Here is a 22,310-nt window from a genome sequence, read left to right on the forward strand (position 1 = left end):
CCGTGCAGGATGCAGCCTGTACTGTTTTGCTCCCTGAGCCCTCCAGTCCCACCAGTTGGTTGTACTCAAAGGTAAAAAGAAGAAACCTGAATGACCTGTATATCTATAAAATTTTGTTTGCCCAAAATTGCCTTTTCAATCAGTGCACATGCCTATTTCAAGGCCCTCCTTTCCTACAGCTTTGCTTACCTGTTTATCTCAGCCTTGCAATTGTTCACGTTTTTCTTCAACTTTTAAATCCATGTCAGAGTAGCATTTAGTTTTGTTTTCCTCTTTTAAAATCTTCAATCAATGTGTAAAAGGTAAGCGAGTAAAACTTTATGTCTCTGTTGGCTGATTTTCATGGTATTTTCCAAAAAGCCAGTTTAATCTCAAGTGCTAGATGTAAATACTACATTGGAGTTTCTGTAATGCTATAGCCTTCTGCTGGCTGCAACCTACAGCTGTAAAATACAGTCCTTTCTTGGACAAAAGCCAAGCTCTTGGAAAGGATCAAAGAATAAAAAGCAGAAATTACTTTGTCAGGAGATGGATTTTTTTTTTATGCCTTACATATAATATTGTCTCACACCTAAACCTCTTTTTATGGCATCCTTGCTGCAGCATCACAGTTTCCAAGGGGGTGGGAGGCGGGGCATATCCCAGGACTGCACCCATCAGAACAGTCGGACCCCATTTCACCTCCACGTTTCTCTCCAGCCTGGAATTGAGGATACTGTGTCAGCACATCCGAAGTCCTGGTGGCACCTGCAGTGCCAGTCCCCTGACCGTGCTGCCCAGCCACCACACCTGCCCTGCCATGGGATGTCACTCAGGTTTGTCAGGAGCTGCTGGGGTCAGGCTCTGCGCAAGCCATGCCCCTGCACTGGCTCTGGCAGATTCCAGAACACCAGGGTAGGTTTTTTTGTTGCTCCCAAAGGATTGTCTCCTTTCTGAAATGTGAAGTTTATTCCCCTTTCCCCATCGAGTCAGGGCTGGGCAACAGGGAGACAGGCTGAGTTTTTATAATATGGGTCACTTTACGACATGAAGCCATCTATGAACCAAAATTGTTTCTTACTGGAGCTGAATTATGTTTATCTTTTCTCAAAATAAAGTCTCAAAGGAACCTGCGGGAACATAGACCAAATCTCTGCTAAGACCAGTTTCAACACGTGTCGACAGCAACAGCCAAGCTGAGGTTTGTTACTGCAGCGGGAAGAGGACTCTCTAGGGGCTATGCCAGGATCAAAGAGAAACTTACTATTAATTAGGAGAACTTTCCATAAGATCCATGTGTGTTTTCAGGACAGTAGAAGCACCTCATGCTGCACACTGCTCTTAGAGGAACAATCACGGCAGCACATGGTATTTGAGGGAGCACAAATCTTGGTGGGACATGGATCAGTTTGCTTGCCAACCCTGACCTGCAGCATGTTTCTGAAAGCTGGACCTGAACTTCTGTGTGTCACAGGTGCAGAGGGACCCACATGTGTCACTGCCTGACACTGAGGGAAAAATACTCCCCTGTGGCAGAGATAAGGAGAAAAAAAGTGACTTTATTTCCCAGAAAATGCTCCTACCCTTGGACTCAGGTGGGGCAAGAGAAGAAGCTCCAGGCTTGGCAGCTGCTTGAGACAGCACAGAGTCCTAATGAACTCAAGAAAAAGGATGGTCTAAGAACCATTGCAACCCATAAAAAAGCTCCCACCTAATTCACTAGCCAAATCTGCACTGTTCCCAGGCATTGCCAAGTGGGTCCAAGAAGTCACTGCTGAGACTGTCAAGAGAAGAGTTAAAATAAATAGTCTGTGGGGTCCTGGGAGCACAGAGGGACACGTTTTAACCATCACCCTGAAACTCATCTCAAAGCCGTATTTAACAAAGGTGTCCGTGGAATTGGTCTTTTGCTGCAAGATTTCAGCAGGGATAGATGAATTCCTACCTCCAGGACAAATTCCTTTTGCTCCACTTGGTGACAGCCTGGGCAAATCGCTTCCTCCTGGTCTCTGCAATGCTGAGGTCGGGCAGAGAGCAGCGAGGGGTCTTCATCAGCTCCAGGGTGGCTTCATCTAGGGTTAGAGAAAAAACAAGAAATCACAGGAATGGTGGGTTAAGAAATCCCAGGGGGACAAAGAGATGGGAAATGAAGTGCTAAGAATGTACTAGAAGGGCAAAAGTCCATACTCAGGAGCCCATTGGGGCATGGCACCAGTCCCAGCATGTCGTGGTGACACCCACAGAACACTGAGCCCCCTACGTCTCACTGCTGCTCCAAGCACTGGGCAGCAATTCCTACTGGAAGCCCACCTGTGGCCAGCTCTGATTATATTTTAAAACATATTTTTTTAAGTATTCAGTTTGGTTCTCTATTGATGAATTTCCCAGTATTCCTCTGGCAAGGAGAAGCATTCACATGTAAAAAAACTCCATCTCTGTTCAGCTAGATCATTTGAAGAATGTCTATATTCCTTCTTATTAATTTTTAAAAACTAATGAAAGCTTCAAGTGTCTATTCTCACCAGCTGAAATGCAGAAAGGTTGTTTCATTCACTCATTTCCCTGCTGACTTTACCTCTTGAACTCTGTTTTCATGAACAAACCCACATCTATGACCTGTCCAGGGCAGCCATTCCTCCCCCCAGCCCATTTCAAACACCCCCTCTGAAAATGCAATTTGAAAGGCCACCCCTGTTCCTGGGTCTCCTGCAGCTCATGATGCAGTGGAAGAGAAATAATTGCATGTGCTCAATTGAGACCAGAGAAAGGAAGTCCCAGTGTTAGGATGCAGCCACAGCTCTGGGGGACCAGCGGAGGGACGCTGGGGTGTTGGGATGGATGGAGACCACCTGCTAATTAGCTGCTTCTCCTTAATTGTGCCCCGAGCAGCGGAAGCTCAATGGCCCCGTGGCGGGAGGGTCATGGAGGGGAGGAGAGCAGAGAGGTGCCCTCCTGCAGGCCAGGATAATGGTGGCTTTCTCCTTCCCTCAATGAAGGCATTTAGAGGAATGACCCCGGCCATGCTGGTGAACTCGTGCTGCTTCAGCCTGCCCTTGGACTGCTCCCTCCCAGGCAGATGTGCCCACCACACAGATGCCACTCCCTGCCCCTGCCGCCCAACGGAGCTGCTGGAGCAGATGATGGGCTCCCGGCTGGCTGGGCATGACTGGGGAGTACCTGGAGCTGCTGTGGCTCAGTGAGATCCCAGGAGAGCCCCAAAAAATGCACTGTGGGCAGGAGCAAACAGGGTTGGGGTGATACAACACCATCCTTCGCCCTTCCCTGCCTGTGCCCCAGCAGCAAAAAACCCAAAATATCTACGTATACAAATCGAGAGGCTTAATCAGGATTTTTGTTCAATTCAATTTGATGGTGCACGTAAGGCTTTGAACAGGACAACTTTCTCCCCCTTTTTTTCCCCTTGTCTTTTTTACGCTTTTTGTTGGTTTACTTATTTTTGGAACACACCAAGAGCTATTTTAAGCACACTGAGAACCCCAAGGGTTTGTGGGTCTGTTGAAATAATTGCTTGCCTCAGGTTCTTGAAACCACAAGGCAACAGAGCACCTGAGCCATGTAATTACTCTTACAGCTGCAAACTGGGCTGTATGCTCCACCCATGTGAGCTTCTCCTGGAGCTTTTGCTGATGCTGCTCCAGAACACAATTACAAGTCCCTTTTCCCCTGCGGACCTGCAAGAAGCCATCCCTGCCTCGCTCTGCGCCAAGGAGAGGAGGGGTCATCAGCCACTGACCTAGGACTCCTGTGGCCTCAAGCCCTCCGAACCTCTGCATGGCAGTGATGGCCTTGGTGAGCTCCTCCTGCGTCTGCAGCTGCCCTGTGACAGGGTCCGGAGGAGGCAGATACCCAAATTTTGTCAGCCAGTCCTGTGAAACAAGGCGAGGGGGAAATGAGAAGAGAAAAGGAAGGAAATACAGACACAGGGAAAGACGCTCTGAAGGTCCTCTTCCTTCAGTGCACCCTGATGGTTTGAGGGCGTTAGCTTAATTAGCTGCTTCTCCTTAATTGTGCCCCGAGCAGCGGAAGCTCGATGGCCCTGTGGCAAGATGGTCATGGAGGGGAGGAGAGCAGAGAGGTGCCCTCCTTCAGGCAGGAGTCTTTTCCCACTTAAATGATTCTGTTGGAGTGGCTTGTTTTACCTTGACCTTCACAACACCAAGATTTTGTTTGGAAATACACTCAACCATGAAGTCTCCAAGCCCCCTTTGAATCACACAGTCATCCAAGACTTGATGCAGATGACCTCAGCATTGACACAAAAATGACCCCCCCTCTCCAGCATTTCCACGCTCCCTGGTTTAATCATCTTCCTGCCAGTTGCCCTAAAGTATTTAGAGCCAGGTGTGGGTCTCTCTACCACCAGAAAGCAGCAGGGAGCTGTGGAACCCCTGGACATCCCTCTTTCCCAAAGCCTAGGCAGGCACAGCCATGTGCAAGTGATCCCCTTGCCACAGGTGTCTCATTAAACCCAAACCCACTGTTTGATAGGAATTTGCCTCTCAAAGGACAATGTATTTTTATGAAGACTTTTCTCTTTCTCTCTTCAGGCTAAAATGGATAGGAAAAAAAAGCCATCAATATCCTTCTTAAAACTGCTTTTTAAATGTCTCGTGAATTATCTTTCTAAATCCTTTCTTACCTTCCCTCTCTCTCCCTCCCTTCCCTTAGCAGAAGGATGAGCAAGGAATAATAATACCGCACGCAGGGAGTGCCATAAATGACTACTCTCTATTTTCTTTATCTGTATCAAACATTGATCTGTTGAGCCTCTTGAAGACTGATATTGATCCAGACTTCCACTGCGGTCAATACGCCACAAATTTATGGTAGCCAGATTAGTGCCAGGAGTCAGTAGCTGCTTATCGCTACATTCTGAATGTCTCATAGCTTGGTGTCACCTGCAGCTGCCACCCTGAATGCCACAGCACCTCCAGCCTCCTCTCTGCAAAGTGCAATTAAACAGGTTCACACTTACAGAGCTTTATGACAGATATCCCCAGGCTTGGTGTGACTCTCCATTGGGGAGCATGGCCTGCTGTGCTGTATTTCTCAACAGCAATTCACTTCCCTGCCCACCCTCCTTCACAGTTGCCTTATTTCAGTGGAATGGTGTTCTCAGGAAACAGCTTATCTGGCCATTTCTTGTCGCTTAATGCAGCTCCATTAGCCACCACCTTGCTGGGAATGTGTGAGGATCATCACAACCCTTCCTTGTCATCGAGCTGCTGGCCAGGCCCAGCGCTGTCCCCTCTTTTCCCTGCTACTTTTTGTCCCTTTGCATAGCCAAGTCATTTGTGACAGAAATTACAGATACGATTTGTCTTTGATTCTTTGTGAGAAATTGGCTGTGACACGGAGGTCAGCAGCTGGTCCATCAATTGCTGAGGACAGTGGAGTTTAATCTGGTTTCTTCCATGGAGACAACGTCATTTAGCCTTTAATGACAGTGGAGACACTGCCACACCGGAGACAGACACAACTCGCCTGTCCTTGGGAGCTCCTGGGGGTGGAGGCAGCAGCAAAAGGCTGGGGAAAGCAACAGCACAGGGATATCCAACAAAGGTTGTGCAGGTCCTCTTTCCTTCCTAACCCCAAGGGACAGAGAAAGCACAAACACAAATGGACACCCCGAAGCAAGTCAGGGGCTCTCTACATGAAAGATGGAATAAGTGGACAGAGATTGCAAATCCTTCGCTTGATCTACCTTGCAAGCACCAATTTCCCTGCAAGTGGTTTTTCATCTAGACCATCAAGATTATCCTGCTTTACTCAGATCCTCCTCAGTTTTATAGACCTCTGTGAGACTGCTCTCATTCAGCTCCTTTCCAGTGCAGGGGTTCTGGCTGGTTTCCTCTCTCCTTGTAAGCAAAGCTGATTCGTAACACTGAACTTTAGCATTCCACCTTTGCTTTGGCAGAAAATTTCATGAGGGAAACCGAAGCTGGCATGGAGATGAGAAAGAACAGCAGAAATTGTCTGGCTAATTATCTGTCTGCCCCATGAAAGCTTCTCAAGTATTTTCTTGCCCTTAATAATGACAAAGGCTAAACTTACATACTTCCATAAATAAGAATATGAAAACATTTTCCATTGAGATAACTTCAACACATCCTCTTCTTATTTCCACTGTGATAAACATAGCTCTTTCTTTTGCCAACTCTCATTAGCTTAAAATGTTTAAATGAAATAGGGATTTCATCTGAATGCTGAAATGGGGATTTCATCTGAAAGTTCTATGAACATATTTCTTGCCTGAGCTGGCACGATAAAAACTTTTCCTTAAAAGTGTACTGTGCTAAATGAATTCACCTAATCCCATGAGAAAATTCAGCCTTACCAACTATTTCAAAAGTTTAAAAATTGCTTTATCAAAAAAGATCAGATGAAGCCAATGTCTGACTATATTCCAGCGCCGAGAGGGGCTGGGAATAAGTGGGGCTGCACTACATGACTCATGCCATGCCCCAGGGTAGGTACCTAGGTCTGGGGCTCACATGATCCCAGCTCCATTTTTGTGGGAATCACCACCATCAAAGATGGGTCTGGGAGTGAAGTCCAGAATGAATCTTCTGATCCGGCTCCACCACCGAGCAATACAGAATGAAAGGCTCCTCATTGGCTCAGGTCCAGGAAAAAAAAGAAATAAAAAAGCAAGAAGAAAGAACTGCATGCCTGGCAGAAAGGTCCAAAACCACCCATCCATCTGCCCCTCCTCTCTGCCAGATAAACACAGCTGCCAGCAAGGGCTCCCGTGCTGCTCAGCGCAGAGCAGCAGCACACACATTGCCTACAAACCACAGATGGGATATTTATGGATAAAACACTGTCCCTTCTGGGGGCTGGAGGGCCTCCTTGCCCTATTCTGGATGGTGGGACTTGCACCATGTCCGCAGCAGTGGGCAAAAGCCATGGCAACATTCAACTCTCAGGACAGTGGTTCTAGAAAAAGTTAAAAAAAAAAAAAAAGGAATTTTTTCATTTTCCCCTGCCTCTACAATCTTCAAATGATTTCATTTTACCATCCTACCATGGGCGGTACCCAACAAAAGATTTACAAAGTCTTAAACCAACTCCAAAGCACAATCTGCCTTTGCAAAGGTACCCTATGTTAGCAGTGCCACAGCGTCGTTCCTTCACAGAGCAGCTCCACACGTGTTTGGAGACAAATTACTCACTTGGCTGGCTAAAAATAAACTGTATTTTTTTTTCTTATCTAGGTTCCCATCTGTAATGGGGAAAAGCCCGCTTCTTGCCTTAAAAAAAAATGTTTAACAGAATCCAAAACTACACTTTTTTTTCACTTTTATTTTTCCATTTGGAGAAGCACAAAGTTAAGAAAAATGGTAATGCGGTCCTCCCCTCTGCAAACAAGCTCTGCTTCAATTTTGGACTTTGTTTTGCTCCTAAAGCCACTTGAATGGAATACCAGGGAGCTGCCAGGGACTGGAGCTTTCCAGGGTCAAGCAATCACCCAGAGCAAAGTGTTGGGTCCAGCAGTAGTGAGGCCTCTGGTATTATTTATATATTATTTATGCAGAGACAATCTTCAGATTAAAAACGGCAATTTAATTTCTTTCATCTCTCCACTTCCTTTGTATCAATATCCTTTTGTCCTAGAACCTACTTACCTGCTTTATTTTAAAATAGATGGTAGATATTGCCCCTCTTTTATGGAAGATTTATGAGCTCTGTAGGGCTGCTTTTACAAATATTAATATTATATAAGATGATGGGCTTATTCAACCACCACAGGCAAAGGAAAGACTCAGTCAGCAAGTTTTCTTCCTGATGACTTCTTTTTAAGGGTGGTAGGCTGGCGTTTACAAGAAGACAAACTACTTCAGGATAACAATGAGAGGATAAACAGGATAAACAGCAAAACAGAAATCAGGATAAGCAGAAAAATTCTACTCAAGTGGGGTCCACACTTCTGCCTACTCTTGTAGTATTAAAATTACTATCTTTCTAAAGCTTAGTCTTGAACAATCAGGACGTTTTTCTTTTTCTCTTGGGGAAAAACAGCCTTAATCCTGTAGAGGTCATAACATTCCCTTTGCTCAGGGATGGAGATTGTTATCCTCAATGTACCCAGCCTGTTGCCAAGCCAAGAGAAGAGCAGAGCTTTACCACAGTCACTGGCTCCTTGGCAGACTCGTGGATCTGACCCTGAGCTTTGCACCACTATGCCAGACTGTCTCCATCCCCATCACATCAAAGCTGAACGAAGAAACTGGAGTTAAATTAAAGACACTGCTGGCATGGGTACAGGCAGCACCCCCAGTGCTCTGCCTGAGGGTGTTGGTGGTGACACCCCTGGGTTCCTCTCCCTGCTCCATGTCATGGCCACCAACATTGCTCCAGACACCTCTTTGCAGCCAGTGACTAACATACCTCTAGAGACGATTTGGATGTGCAACACGCACTGAGAGGATCCTACTATGTCACAGTTTCCAAATCTTAGGGGCAGTCCAAGGCTTGAGCAGAAGCAAGTTGTTTTCCATTGAAAAGATTCCTCTTATTAATATTCTTTGAAAAGCTTTATCAGACTGCACCTTTTCTCATTAATCAAGTGACGTATTGGTTTTATTCATTTTAAAAGGGCGGTGTCATGGCTGCGAGGTTAAGCCCTTACCTTGACCTGAACCTGGCCCTTGGCTTTCTGGCAGGGGCACCCCGGTCCCTCTCCACCATGGCCCATGCCCCGGACTGCAGCAGGAGCACAAACCACCCCACCACTCTCCTCCATGGCTCATCTCCTGTCTTCCATGCTGGGTAACCACAGAGAAACAGGCTTTGTTTTGGTGGGGTTGCCCAGGGGCGAGAGGATCTTGAAAGCTCCCTTTCCTGCCAAAAGTCCCATTATACCGTGGGTGCAGCCATGCTTCACACATGCTGGGGAAGAAAATCCAAACACACTGTTCAACAAAATTAATGACCCAGATTACTAAAATAAAGCTAAAACTCAAACATCCGGAACTAATTTCCAAATTACACTTTGCTTTATCTCTGCAGTTACCATTAAATAGGGTGGAAGCTTTTAAAATAATAATAATTTTAAAAAATCACCAACACCACAAGCTAGATTAAAGGAAATTGCTTTGAGCTGTTTGAGGTTTTCTTCCAAGTTATCGAAGGTTTATGGTATTACAATTTTTACAGTCATTTTCCTGAGATCAAAAGACCCCAGGAACAACACCCGTTAATTAGAGCAACAATATGGTGCTGCAATACTCGGAGGAGCATGTTCCTGCAATGGAACGGCCTCCGGGCCCCACAGAGCCAGCACTTCCCTTCCAAAGGTTGCCACGCACCTCTCTAATGAGCTATCGCATGCACGCAATCAGCTGATTAATTCATTAGGAGAAAAAATTGCAGTTTGGATTACAACCAGAATTTTGGCTGATGCCACTGCTGAACTGCAGGACCAGTTTCATTAGCTGCCGTCAGAGGAGTTGCTTGAATCCAAACAGCTCTTTAATTTGAGCAAACGCTGTGCACAGAATCCAGGGCGGAAGTTAATGCAGCTGCTAATGACTTCTTCTCCCTACTCCTTGCTTTAAATGTTCCATTAGTGGAACAGCCAGCAACTGGATGCTAACTTGGCTGCCTGTGGGTCCTGTCAAATGTGGTCGGGTCTAGCAAAAAACCTCAAATGTTCATTTGAACAGCTCTGCTCGCGTCACCACTCTCCTGGTTGTTGGGGGGGGAGGACGTCCTTCGCCAGGCAAGCTGGGCACAGAGGAGGGCTGTGGTGATTTGGAGACAAGCTTCATCCACTCTGCAAGAGATGTTATACAAGGTGTAAACATCTCTTTGGTTGGATGGATACCCTTCCCAGAGCCTTCCCAGAAACACAGACTTAATCAATAGATGTTGTAGAAGCAGAAGGAAATTCTCTGCAGACCACAGAATCAACCCCTTTGAACTGAAGATCAAAGAACCAATTCCCACCCATAGAAGGCAGCAGAGCAGCGCAGCACAGCACAGTGTTTACTACAGATGGCTTAGATTTCTTTCCAGAGTACCAAAGAGTGACAAAACATATAAACAAGGTACAGTTTATTCTGCATTTTCAACATAAATGTGTGTTTTTCTTGGTGGAGATTTAATACACCAGGGTTTTAGGGAGTCCTTCAATCACTGGATGTTTTCCAGAACATCCTAAAAATTTGCACTCGAAGTCAATGAACAATGCAAAAAAAAAAAAAAAAAAAAAAAAAAAAAAATCCGTGTGTAATTGAAATTCCACATGAACATCTAATAGCAGTTTCAAGAGTAATATTTTTTTGTTTTTAAATCAATCCTAGTTTTGCACTATGCTGCCTGTCATGGTGAAGCATCCTTGGCCAGCATTGAGTTATCTAAGAAGGAAAATAAGAAATGCCGGGTGTACAATGGTCTGTTGAACTGTGATGGGAAGTCAGGTAAATGACCAAATTAGCATCCTTTTATCTTGCTACAGAAATAGCTCTAAACCACGTAACTCATGTCTGGGTTTATGAAAATAGCCCTGCTACATTGTGCAGGTGCAGTTGGAGGCTGCCTGTGGCAGGCACAGGAGGCTCTCACCTAGCAGAGGCACATCTTGGTGACAGATGCCTGCAGACAGATCCTGTGCTGAACAGCAACCTTGGGACCTTGGCTCTCCCTGCGTACCCTAAGCACCACTCACTACAAAGGAAAATGCCAGAACTTGCATGGAAAATAAAACCACAATGATTTCTAGTCCTCTGGTGGGCCCAGAGGCCAGTAACATCACTGGAGGGGAGCTAAACTACCCCAGTGCTCAATTCCATTGAGAAGCACAATAAGTAACTACCATTGCAACATACGGCTCATAAATACTGGCATCAGTTTGGATGTGCTTTCAAACCCACTTTAGAGCGTCTGTGCTGCTGGTACCCAGGCTGTGCCTGGCTTTGCATCCTTCAGTGTGGTAGCTGTTGGGTTAATTCACAGGCTTGCTCCAGCTTCATTTACACAGGATGAACCATGGGTATGGTCTTGATTGACGAATCCAGGTAGGATGGACAGTGGCTAAGCACAGTAGAGGAAAACTCATCTCCAGCATAAGAGATGGAGCAACAGGAATCCACAAGACCTGTTAGTCACCACTCTTGAAGCAGCTGCAGATGATGATCTGTGATGTTCGCAGCTCACACAAAACCCCAGGACCCCAGGCAGTTCTGGATGCTGGCTCCTCCTGTGCTGGAGACCAGCAAGCCAGCATGTGCCCAGACCCGGGAAATCCTTTCCCCTGGCATCCCGCTTTCTCTACCAGCATTGCCCACTGTTGTGCTCTGAGCAGGTATGACAGGATCAAATCTAACCTCATATCTGCTGTGACAGGGCTAAATTAAATGTTACCAGATACAGTTCTGACAGCATTTGTAAGCTCACAACTCCTCTCCCTACGTGCCCAGCTGCAATCCACATGTAACCAAGGGAGAGGTTTCCCTGCTTGACACAGCACAAGAAATCACAGTGAGTGCCTCATCCATGAAATCACATCCTCTCTGTATGAAGTGAAAGCCAAGACTTTGTAAATTCAGGGTTTTCTGGGCACAGGACAGGACTACCCCCGGTTTCCTGGAGAATTTTGTACAAGGGTCATCAGAGTCCAAATCTGCCTGGAGGCTGCTGTGAGCAGAGCCAGCTGGGCAGCACTCCTCAGAAAACATCTGCTGGAGATGGACTGAGGGAACAGAACGTGCCTTGACCTTCTTCTCCCCACGCTCCTCCACCCTGTCCCATCCATACAGCAGGGAGGGCAGGAGCTGTGGCCCATGTCCAAGGGAATTCCAGCATCAGGAGGCTCCCTGAGCCCTCTCAGTCACTGGAGTAAGGACACCTGCCCTGCGTGCAGTGGGGAGGCTCTGTCAGCACACAGATGTTTGGGTTTTTACTTAAAATCTCCAAACCTCCCGAGTATCTGACATAGGGCTATTGACATCACCCAAACAGACTGTGTAGAGAATTTCCAACCACTCCTATCTTCCTGCTGGATTGAGACCAAGATGAGCAAGAGAATGATGAATTCTTTTAAAAGAAGTACAAATTGTGCTTTACCAAACTGAGAATACATGTGGAGGTTCTCCTAAGAGGTGGCATGAGAGGTTCTGATTTTGCTTAATGAGTTTAATGAGCCCGCCCATCTCATCAGACCTGAACAACACACGGCTCACAGTACGTAGGGAAAGTGAATGTCACACGGAGGGCACAATGCAGTTAAATCTATACTCTCTCCCAGTCTCACAGAGATGAGCTCCTACTCCTTCAGTTTCAGTCATTAAACAAAGCACATCTGGCAGCAAACTGAACAGACTTCTATAAATCAAAACAAATCTTTGCTAACTCCATTTACCAGATCCTTTGTTAGGACAGTGTCTTCTCCAGGATGGACTTCAGACCTGTCTCCTTGCAGTATGACCAGGAACACCAGACCTTGGCCTGTTCACATCCTTGTTCAGAGCTCTCAGCCTCCATCCCAGCCTTTAGAGTTTAACCTCCAGCATGGCTTAACTGATTCCCCATTTACAGGGGCTTGGTAGCCTAGGCCAAGATAACCTCAGGGCACAGGCTGCCTGTTTAAATAAGTTTGCAGCATGGCTCTATATCCCTTTCAAGAGACTGTAGAAATTCTCCAGTCCTCAAATTCAAATGCTGTTATCACCATGCTCGGTCCTAGGACTGGTCCAAGGACTAGTAACAGCAGCTGCAGTCCCTGTATCTACCTCACAGGCTTTTAGGTCAGGATTTAGCTGCATCTTCCCATTTAGTTTTTAGCAATTAAAATATTGCGATGTTGAGAAATCCATAAATCAGAAGCTGTGCTGGCATGTGAAATAGAGCATCCATTTGGGAGAGAATTAAGCTCTACTTATGTCTCCTGTCCCCAGATCTATGTGACTACAGGAACAACACATTTACTTTCTGGCTGGCTTTGTTGCTTTCCCCAGTCTCTTTAAAGCAGTGGTATTACAATGAGCTTTTCTTGTTGACAGGTTCTTTCTATTAGCTGTACAAATGCCTCAAACAATTATTGATGCTGTGGGCAACTGGTGAACAGAACAAAAAGGAGCCTTCTGGCTTCACAAGCAAGGCTATTAAACCAGAGGAAGCAATAATATCACAATTCTCAGGTGACCAGCCCTCAGGTGAAAATACCAGGAACTCTGCAGAAGTACTTCAGGAACACCCCACAGGCTGCATGAGCTGGAAGAAATTACCCACAGATAAAGAGCCCTGCATCACCAGGGTGCATTGGACTGTTTGCAAAACATGACCAAAAAAAAAATCTTTAATTATTAAAACAAACTAACTGAAATGAATAATTTAACCTGTTATGACCAGTCCAGAGCATTTTCCTGTGTCTACCAGATGACTCTGCTTTCAGTGAGAACCCGTGTTAATCATAAGCCGGGACCAAAGCAGCTTTGCAGAAAACAACCAGAACAGAGCAGAGACCGAACAAACCCTCCGATTACACTTCTCCCCAGAGAGATTCAAATTGTACAGTGCCTGACTTTGGCAAATGAGATGAACCATTCAACATAGAACTTGCTTCTACCAGCACTTCCCTTGCCCCAAATGTTAATTTAAGGAATAACAAATCTGCCCATCAGTAAACAGTGTTATTTTTTTAGATATTACAAGTCACGCCGAATTATGAAGCACCAGTCGTGTATGTACCAGACCACCATAGCTGGGCAAACAGCAACAGCCACTCCCACACGAGAGTGAGAGCCCCTCTCCTCACCAAGGACCTGGGAATCCCTCTAGCCGTATAAGTCTCAGTGAATGCTGGGACCCTCGGCCACTCAGTGGCCTCACACCTGTGGCTCAGCCCCTCCCAGCTGCCTCCAGGCTGTATCCTGGGCCAGTTTTGCACAGCTCCATCCCTTTTGGCTGCTATTCCCACACTACCTGTCCCTGGGATGTGGGCACTCTGTGGATGGAAGAATGAGAGGACCGTTAAGTCCTACCCACATAGTTCAGAAGGAAACTAGATCTAAACCCCACATCCCACCTGCAGTAATGAGAACTTCTATCTGCCCAGGACTCATCATGGGGTGGCTCTGGGAATATCCCCAGAAGGTCCTGCCAGCTTTGGAGTATTTCATAAGGGTTTGGGCAGTCGGATGCCAACAAAAACTTGTCTGCAAGTGTCCCTGGCTGAAATATTACCATCAATTTGCACATTTGGAAAGTATTTTGTTTTGCCCGAGACCGCACTGTGCTTAGGGCAGCTTGGGACCAGAGTGAGATGGAAGCCATTGACCCTGCAGGCTGCAGTGAGGACACTTGGTCAAGCACAGGCATTTTGGGTGCTCAGGATCATCTTCAGGCTCTTGGGTTGAAGCCAGAGGTCTTCAGGGCAGCGCTCATCCTGTGCAGTGTCCCCCAAAACTGAGGCTTGGCAAGGGGGAACAGGCTTAGCTGAGCATCACCTGTGAACAACCACATCTCTTATTAGGAATTCTCATTCTTGGCTCCAATCACAAGCAGCGGGAAGCCCCAGAGGTGCCTGTCGTGACTGGTGGCACCAGTCACAGCAGCCACTCGGTCACAGGCAACACTTTATGCACAGGCCACAAATAATAAATAATATTTCCATGGCTTTGAGTGTTCCCTTGAAGAACACTGGTACAGAGTGTTGTTGTCGTGACTCATGTCTATTTGAAAGGAGAGGGGACTGGGTAGCCATGTGCTGAAGGATAGACTGTTGTGATGTACCCCTACACAGCTTCCCTACACTGGGGACCTTTGGGAGACTGGTCCCCAGTGGGTAGTGGCATCCCTGGGGCAGCCACCTGGCACTCCAACCCTGCAGTTTCTGCCAGGTGTCTCAGTGCCACATGCCCATGGCCACAGGGTCACCCTGCTGCTAGTCTTCTCATCACCAGCCTGCAACCTCTAAACTCTGTGCTATTTTTTACATGGGCTTGGACAAGTGGGGGGCAATGGCATCCCAAAGCTGTTGGGCAAGGATGAGCCTGTGTCACACCAGCCACGCGCAGCGTCTCAGATCGAACCCTTGTCTTAATTACAGCAGCGTCTCTTCACTCACTGCAGTCCTGATCACACAAATGTGGGAGGTGGAAATTAAGGCCAGTGCCTGTGATTTTACACATCAAAAGCCAGGCTGGTGATAAAGGCACTGGCTGTCCCCACCACCCTTTAGCCTGCATCTCTGCACAACCCCTCCCAGCATGCTGGCAACAGGCATGGTTATGCACAAGGATCCTATGTCCCCCACTGGATGGAAAATGATGAAAAAAATAAAAGAATAGAACTTCCATATTGAAAAAGCTCTAACGGGAAAAAATCCCCAGTCTTCTGTGGCCTCTCTGTGGTGTTGATACAACCTGCCACAGCTGGAGGCATCCCTCACCTTTCTACATGTAAACAGCCAGATTTTATATACATATTAGAGTTATTTGCACTGCAGACAGGTATGGAGATTTAGGGGTTTCAGCTTCCCAGCAATGCATCCTGTTCTGGCAGCCAGGTAAAAGGATCCTATCTGACTGCCCCAGCACTGCCGGTCTCCCAAAGAGACCATCATAACCCCCATAGCACGAACAGTAGAGGAAGAATGTTTTTATCTTGCTGAATCTTTGCTAAAAGTACATTTTCCCTCTCTAACGGCTGTGTGTGTTGGTGGTGATGGCAGGATGAGGCAGATGGCTCCAGTTATGGCCAGCCACTACTCTGTGCTTGCGAGATTTATGAAAGAATTCAAACTCTGGTCCCTTCCCGATATCCATTCCAGCAGGAACAATTCTAGACTATCTTTTCATACCAATCAAACTCATTAAATGGAGAGATCTTGCATTCCTACATAAGCAGAATATGAAATGCAGAGAATGATCTCCTGGAAGAGAGCATCCTGCACAGCAGAGCAGAAATCCATCTGGTAAATTGGATACACTTAAATCACGCCAGGTTTGCTTTGCCCTTTTTCTTTTTTTTTTTTTTTAAGGACCATATATTTTTCCTTCTTCAGTTTCATGACACAAGGTCTGTCAGCACATGTGATTGAAAATGTCAAAGTGGCCATCTGTTTCACGTCACAAGCAGGCTCCCTCTCCTTGCAACACCAGGACAGCTCTTCATCAGGAGCAGAGACATGCCCTGGCATGCTGAGTGGGACACTGCTCTCTTTGTCTATACCTATCAAGTACCATTTGTTAGCTATATGGGAGCCAAGTGTCCAGACCTGCTGTCTCCTGCCCTAAATACCACAAGAACAATCTCATCTCCTACTCAACCTTGTTCAGAAATGCAATCAGCATCACCCTGCCACCGCAGAATCTATAGGTGCTTCCAGCTGGACTACAAAAACTGCCCACAATTTGCTGACATTCCTGTTTCCAACGTTGGGAAAGACGCAGGGGTGAGGACCCAGGTGTGGCGATGGCTGCAGCACGCAGGGGCTCAAGGACTTGGAGCAGTGGATCTACAACAGAAAGGCCAGCAAAATCTGCTGGAAAGGTTGAAGACAACAGAATGTGCATGTCCTTGGAGGGACCAAGGGAAAGCACTAGGTTCTGCTGACTGTATGGTGTAGGGTTTTGCCTTGACCACCAACAGCCTTGTTCAGAAATGCAGGTAATTCGTTTATCCCCCCTGAAGAGCAGGGTGAATCCTAGCCTTCCTCCTGCTTTACTTGCAAAAGGAAGGATGCTGCTGTGCTCAAATGGCAGCTGGCACACGAGAGCCATAAAAATATCAGTAAGTGTTACTCTCCTCTTTGCCACAGGAATGAGACAATTTGACATTTCCAGACACCTGCCACTTTCTACAGCTCCAGTCTTGCCTTTTAGAAGACATTTTGCGGTACATCCAGCAAGTGTACCACAGAGAGCTTTCAAACAGTGTTAAGCAGGTCAGATAATGAGACCTGTCTAGCTGTGATAATCAGTTAGCTTTGTTTTGTTCAGAGTTTATTATTTTGGGATTTTTTTCCTACATGCCACAGCCACTGGTATAGACATTATCCGTTATTTTCTTCCATAGCAAGGGCACAGGCATCTGGGTGTGAGAGATCTATTGATGCTGTGGTGCAATTAACCCACTTTGGCAGACAGCTGTCCTCAAGCAGGGCCAAAACAGCAGCCACCAAGGTAGGACACGACTCCATTCTCAAAGGAATAAAACTTTCAAAGCTTAATTAGGACAAGTTCAGTGATCAAGCCATTTAACCAAGTTACCCTTGTCTGTGGTAAAATAACCAATGAAATCAAAACATACACTCCTAAGTTAATGCAAATGTAGGCTTTCACATTGATTGCCCATCACATATTTGTCATTGCTAATCTAGCACCACCAAAATGAACATTCTTCTAGCAACAGGATAAATAATAAAAGCCTCGATGAGCCGTAGTATCACTGGCTCTGACACTGCTGTCCCACAGGGTCCCCCTAGGGACAGATCCTGTCCTTCCTCCAGGGAGATCTCACCATGTCAGGACTAGAAATGGCAAAAAAGAAACAAGGAGGAGAAGGGGTGGGCTGGAGTCACACTGTGGGGAGCATATTTCCCATCTTTCCCGACCACCGAACCTCAACACCTCTCAGCAATCGTTCACAGCAGCACTTCATGTTATGCCTTATTATCTGTTCTTTTTCCTGGTTGAAGCCATAGGTTAAAACGAAACCAATGTTTAAGGGTTTTTTTAAATCTAGCTTTTAATTTTATTTTTCATTATTTTTTATCTCTTGGGCAGCATCTGGAACTGACAGGCCATTGTTGGGGAGGTGGCAAAGCAGTAATGCTGTCAGCTGGCTCATTGGCTCATGAGACCATAACGGTTAACAAATCCCTTTTGCTTTCTTTTCTGTACTTAATGCCACCATTTATAGGGCTCTTGGAAAAATCACTGGGTTTGTCTGTGACTGTTCTGTGAATTTTCCACAGGAAACCACGTTTCTGTGAGTAGGGATGCAGGCGAGTGTCTGTGTTTAATGAGGTTGTGTCAGCTGGCTGTATGAGAAGAGTGAGGGGTTTGCAAGAGCCTTTTTCCTTTCTCTCCTTCATTTCCTTAAGTGAAAGCCTTTGGCCATCTTTTCCTTCTCCTTTCTGCTTTGCAAACAAGCCCTCAGCATGGATTGGTGACCATGGCCTAGTACAGTGGGTAGCTTGAGGCAGAGAAACTGAGGTACACTGGGCTCCCCAAGGATCCCCAAATAAAAGCCTTTGTGCTCCTAATAAATAAAAAACCAAATAAAACTCAGGAGTGGGAAAGTCAATTGGATCTTGCTGTTGAGGGCTGTGTTGCCCAATTCCCTTGTAGACATGGGTGGGGACAAAGACCAGACTAGTTCAACTAGTTCAACTAGTTCAAGAAGGGGAACAAAACCAGCAGAAACCTTCCCTGCCCAGCTCCTGGAGGTTCCTCAGCACGGCATGATGCCTGACCCATGGTATGGCTGCCTGTTCACTCCCAGCCACTTATTCTGTCTTATTTCCTCACTGCTCCAGACTCTGTCAGGAGTGGAAAACCTGGCTGCTGGGCTGGGATCAGGTCTGGGAGAGCTGTGCTCTCCTCCAGCAGACACCATGCCCTGAGTGAGCTACAGGCTCAAGCTGGAAATCCCTCAGAGCCATTCCCATCTGAAGGACTAGTGCTGCACCAAGGACAAGGAAACACAAGGGAATGTCCATGGACAGTATCCTTTATCTTCCATCATCTGTGTTACAATTAATGCAGAGCCATAGCAAGGTGGGGACAAGGCAAGGTGAGTATTAATTGCTGAGGCAAGGAAATTCAGGTGGCACGTGGCTCCCCTTTCCCTGCGCATCCAATTAAAAAAATGAATCAGGCATCTGCTGTGTCTTTGGCTTCTCCTTCTTCCCCTGGACTAGCTCTGCCACGGGCAGCACGAGGCTTCTCTGCTAACCAGGTACAGCAGGAGCAGAATGAGTATGGGAGAAGAAACAACTGACCTGCTGCAACAGTAAAGTCACCCCATGGCAGCCAGATATCCGAGCCCCATCCTCTGCTACTGCACTTGGCCTGACAACCCAGAGAGAGGTGGCCTCCCTCAGCCTGTGCTGATCTCAGTCATACCAGAACTTCATTTTGACCTGTCTTTTTCCTTTCTTTAATACAAAGCCCTCACTTGACTTTGACCAATCTATCCATCAGCCTGAGCTTTCAAAGCAATAAAAGGAGACGTCCAATGCCCATCTAGCAGAAAAGCAAAGAAATCTCACAGGCAGGGCTCGCCCCATGCCAGGACAGCATTGTGATGTGTATATTCTGTGAATTAATGCCTTTTAGCTCAGCTAGTAAAACTTGAATCTTTTCCAGCCCATAGGCTCAAGGCTTTACTAAGGAGCAAGTATAGACTATTAAAAATAAGCAAGATAATTTTACGACCATCAGGAATATTTCAAGCTATACAAAGCCACATAATGGCACAGAGCGGGATGAAAGACATCAAATCAGTCCATGTGTATCAGGCTTTAATTACTGACTGACAACAGCCAAGGAGGAATTCAGAAGCAGCATTTCATACACGATTACGGGCACGGCTGTTCGGAGCTGAGAGCACATCCGCCCTCCACAGGAGGGGCTCAGAGTAGGAGCAGCAGGACCTGTGCTCCCACCAACACTCCAGGAGCTAGTGTCCTTCCCTGGCAATCCTCCTCTCAACCACCACACCAGATGCACAAATACAGCTGTATACTGGATGGAAGGACATGCTTCTCTCTCTCCAAACTGCCCAAATAAAGAGGAAAAGCCACCAGCATGGAGCTTATGCCAGAGCTCCGGAGGGAAACAGGGAGAAAACATGATGTGAAAATATGCAGGACACAGTTTCTCTACAACCAACTCAGGAAAAAAAGATAATAGAGTGGAGAGCCTAAAGAATAAAATGTGAGCCCAAATCTATCAGACAAACTGGAGGAGGAGCACTGCACTGGGAGGGGATGGAGCCAGAAGGATGGAGCAGAGTGCTCCTCCCTACCTGTCCCTGCAGAGAGGGAGCTGAAGATCAAGTCCTTGTCATGGCAAGAAGGAAAAAGGCTAGAAGATTGTATTTTTCTCTCAATTCCATGGCTGTAAAGTGTCTTCCTCTGGAAGGCCAGCACTGAACACAATCCAGCACTTCCACTGCCACAGTTTTCACTTCATGGGCTGGGAGGTTTTGGGAAGAACAGGGCAGGAAAAGAAAGGGTGAAATCTCAGCTCCTCTGAGACCAGTGCAAAATTCCCACAGCTCAAAAGGAGTCAGGATTTCTCCCCCACATGTGACCACTCAGGTCTGAAGAGTCACTTTCCTCCTCCATAATTCCAGTCAGACCCAGCTTCAAGCATGGCCACAGCTCGCAAACTTGTCAGCAAAAGGCATCCTTTGATGGATTGCTGGATGGAGAGGAAGGAACAGAAGAAAATCTATTCAGATTAATCTGACAAGATTTAATCTGACTAAAAGCCACAACCGCAAAGGCAGCAGCAGGCAGATGCCCATAGTAACCCCAGCGGGGCCCATCTTAATGGACTTTTTGTTTGCTCTATGTGTAAGTGAGCATATTGTATGCTGTCATCTTGTACTACAAGAAGCAATAAAGCATCTTCCCAGCTCTCAGGGCATGAGCAACACATGACAGCTTGGGGGCCCATGCAGTGGGGTGCTGGGGTGGGCAGGCACCACCAGGTCGCCCCCAAAGCCTGGCATGTGGAAAAGCAGCCTGCAAGGTGAGTTAGAAAGTGCAAGGAGAAGGCAAAAAGGCTCACCCTCATATAAAGACATCACAGACTGCTTGGTAAGAGAAGGCAAGTGTCAGCCAAGAACAAAGAGACCCCATGAAGATCTGGCTGAATAGAAAACTGCAGCAGTGACCTGCATTCCAGGGATTACTAAAGCCAAGGTAGGTCCAAGAAGGACCTAGTGCTGGGATAAGCCTCTCCCCCATGGATGCTGCTAAGGCTGTGGAAGCCCACCACCTCCTGCAGTCCTCCAACACCCCAGGCCTTGAGCAGGCAGGGGCAGGCACATTGCAAGAGCCTGGGAGCTTCCCATGGTGTGCTGTGCCCACCAGGGTCATCACTGGTGCAGCTATTCCCCCACCAGCAACAGCCCATGTGCAGCATTCGCATACCACTTGGCTTGCCAAGTGCTCCAGGGCAATGCTGCCTACAAAGCCATCAATTCCCCCTGGGGATCAGATACTCTCTCACAGGCATGTGGCTCCTTGCTCCCTTCCTTGCTTTTGCACCCACCAAACCCATCCTCTTGCCTGTGCCCAGCACATCAGAGATGATCTCTGCCAACTTGAGCAGCCCGAGGAAAGCATTTCCAGCAATAAATCTGCCACTATAACAAACTGAAACTATTAGGGGAAAGCAAGCAAGGTCTTTGCACAAGAAAACTTCAGTCAAACAACTTTAGGCAGAGTAAATTCAAGATGTAGTTGATCTGAACAGCAAGAAAAATAATTTAAGTGTGTGGCTTCAGCCTCCTTTTGCTGCTGGAGGCCCCACAGGCTCCCCGCACACAGCCCCAGTGAGCAGGGCTGAACACCCTCCTGGCCAATGCAGGCAGGATCTTGGCACATATCAGCCATCCCAGAGACCCAAGGACAGCAGAGGTAAAGCCAAAATTCCTTACTACTTGGGTAGATGAAGCTGTGGGGAATGAGGCAAAGGGTAAGCAGGGAGCATCCAGGGAGAGGAGCCTTCCCCAGAGCCCCAGTGAGTAAGTGCGTTTTAATGTTATGTAAGGGTGGACTTTACAGCAAGTCTCCCTTGGAAACACATCTTGTAAGGAAAGGTTAAAGCTTAAACTATTCTCTGTGAATGCGGAGGTTCACAAGTCTTTTATATAGCTTAAAGTACTGGAAGCCGGAAGTGCAGCCCCCCATGTGGGGCCTGGCACTGGCAGGACTTTGGGCTTTGAGGGAAAACAGAAATTTTGCAGGAAATAATATTTCTTTGTATTTGCACACCTACCATAGTGCGAGCTCCAGCTGAGCCCAGCTAGAGAAGTGGTGAAATCACATTTTTTTAATTAAAGAGCTAGCTGAGTATGCTGTTATTCAAGCTCATTTTGTGGCTTTTCTGGCCGTGAGTCTCCAAGGCACCCCAGGACAAATCAAAGCAGCATCCTCAGGCACTGCCCTTCCCTGTCCCATTGGTTTGTTAGAGGGACTGAACAGGTCCAGTGTGGCCAGACACTCCCCAGGGCTCTGTACCCATGGAGGGCACCTGCAGGGCCATGATCCCTCCCTCACCACTCACAGAAAACCTGCCCACAGGAGTAGGACATTGCGTTTTTCATTACAGGCACAGGATGCT

General features: G+C 46.9%; 1 protein-coding gene across 1 annotated transcript in view; it reads right to left on the minus strand.

The window, feature by feature from the left end:
- The window catches only part of MMP17 (matrix metallopeptidase 17), a 61,790-nt gene that overhangs the window by 19,175 nt on the left and 20,305 nt on the right, over nt 1-22,310 (minus strand). Inside the window, exons 2-3 of the mRNA XM_039561172.1 lie at nt 3,734-3,866; nt 1,925-2,051 (exon numbers count right to left, since the gene is read on the minus strand). Coding sequence (XP_039417106.1) covers nt 1,925-2,051; nt 3,734-3,866 — 260 coding nt within the window. The remainder of the gene's footprint in view (nt 1-1,924; nt 2,052-3,733; nt 3,867-22,310) is intronic.

The sequence above is a fragment of the Corvus cornix genome, chromosome 15 (assembly GCF_000738735.6).
Source record: "Corvus cornix cornix isolate S_Up_H32 chromosome 15, ASM73873v5, whole genome shotgun sequence".
NCBI classification, from domain to species: domain Eukaryota; kingdom Metazoa; phylum Chordata; class Aves; order Passeriformes; family Corvidae; genus Corvus; species Corvus cornix.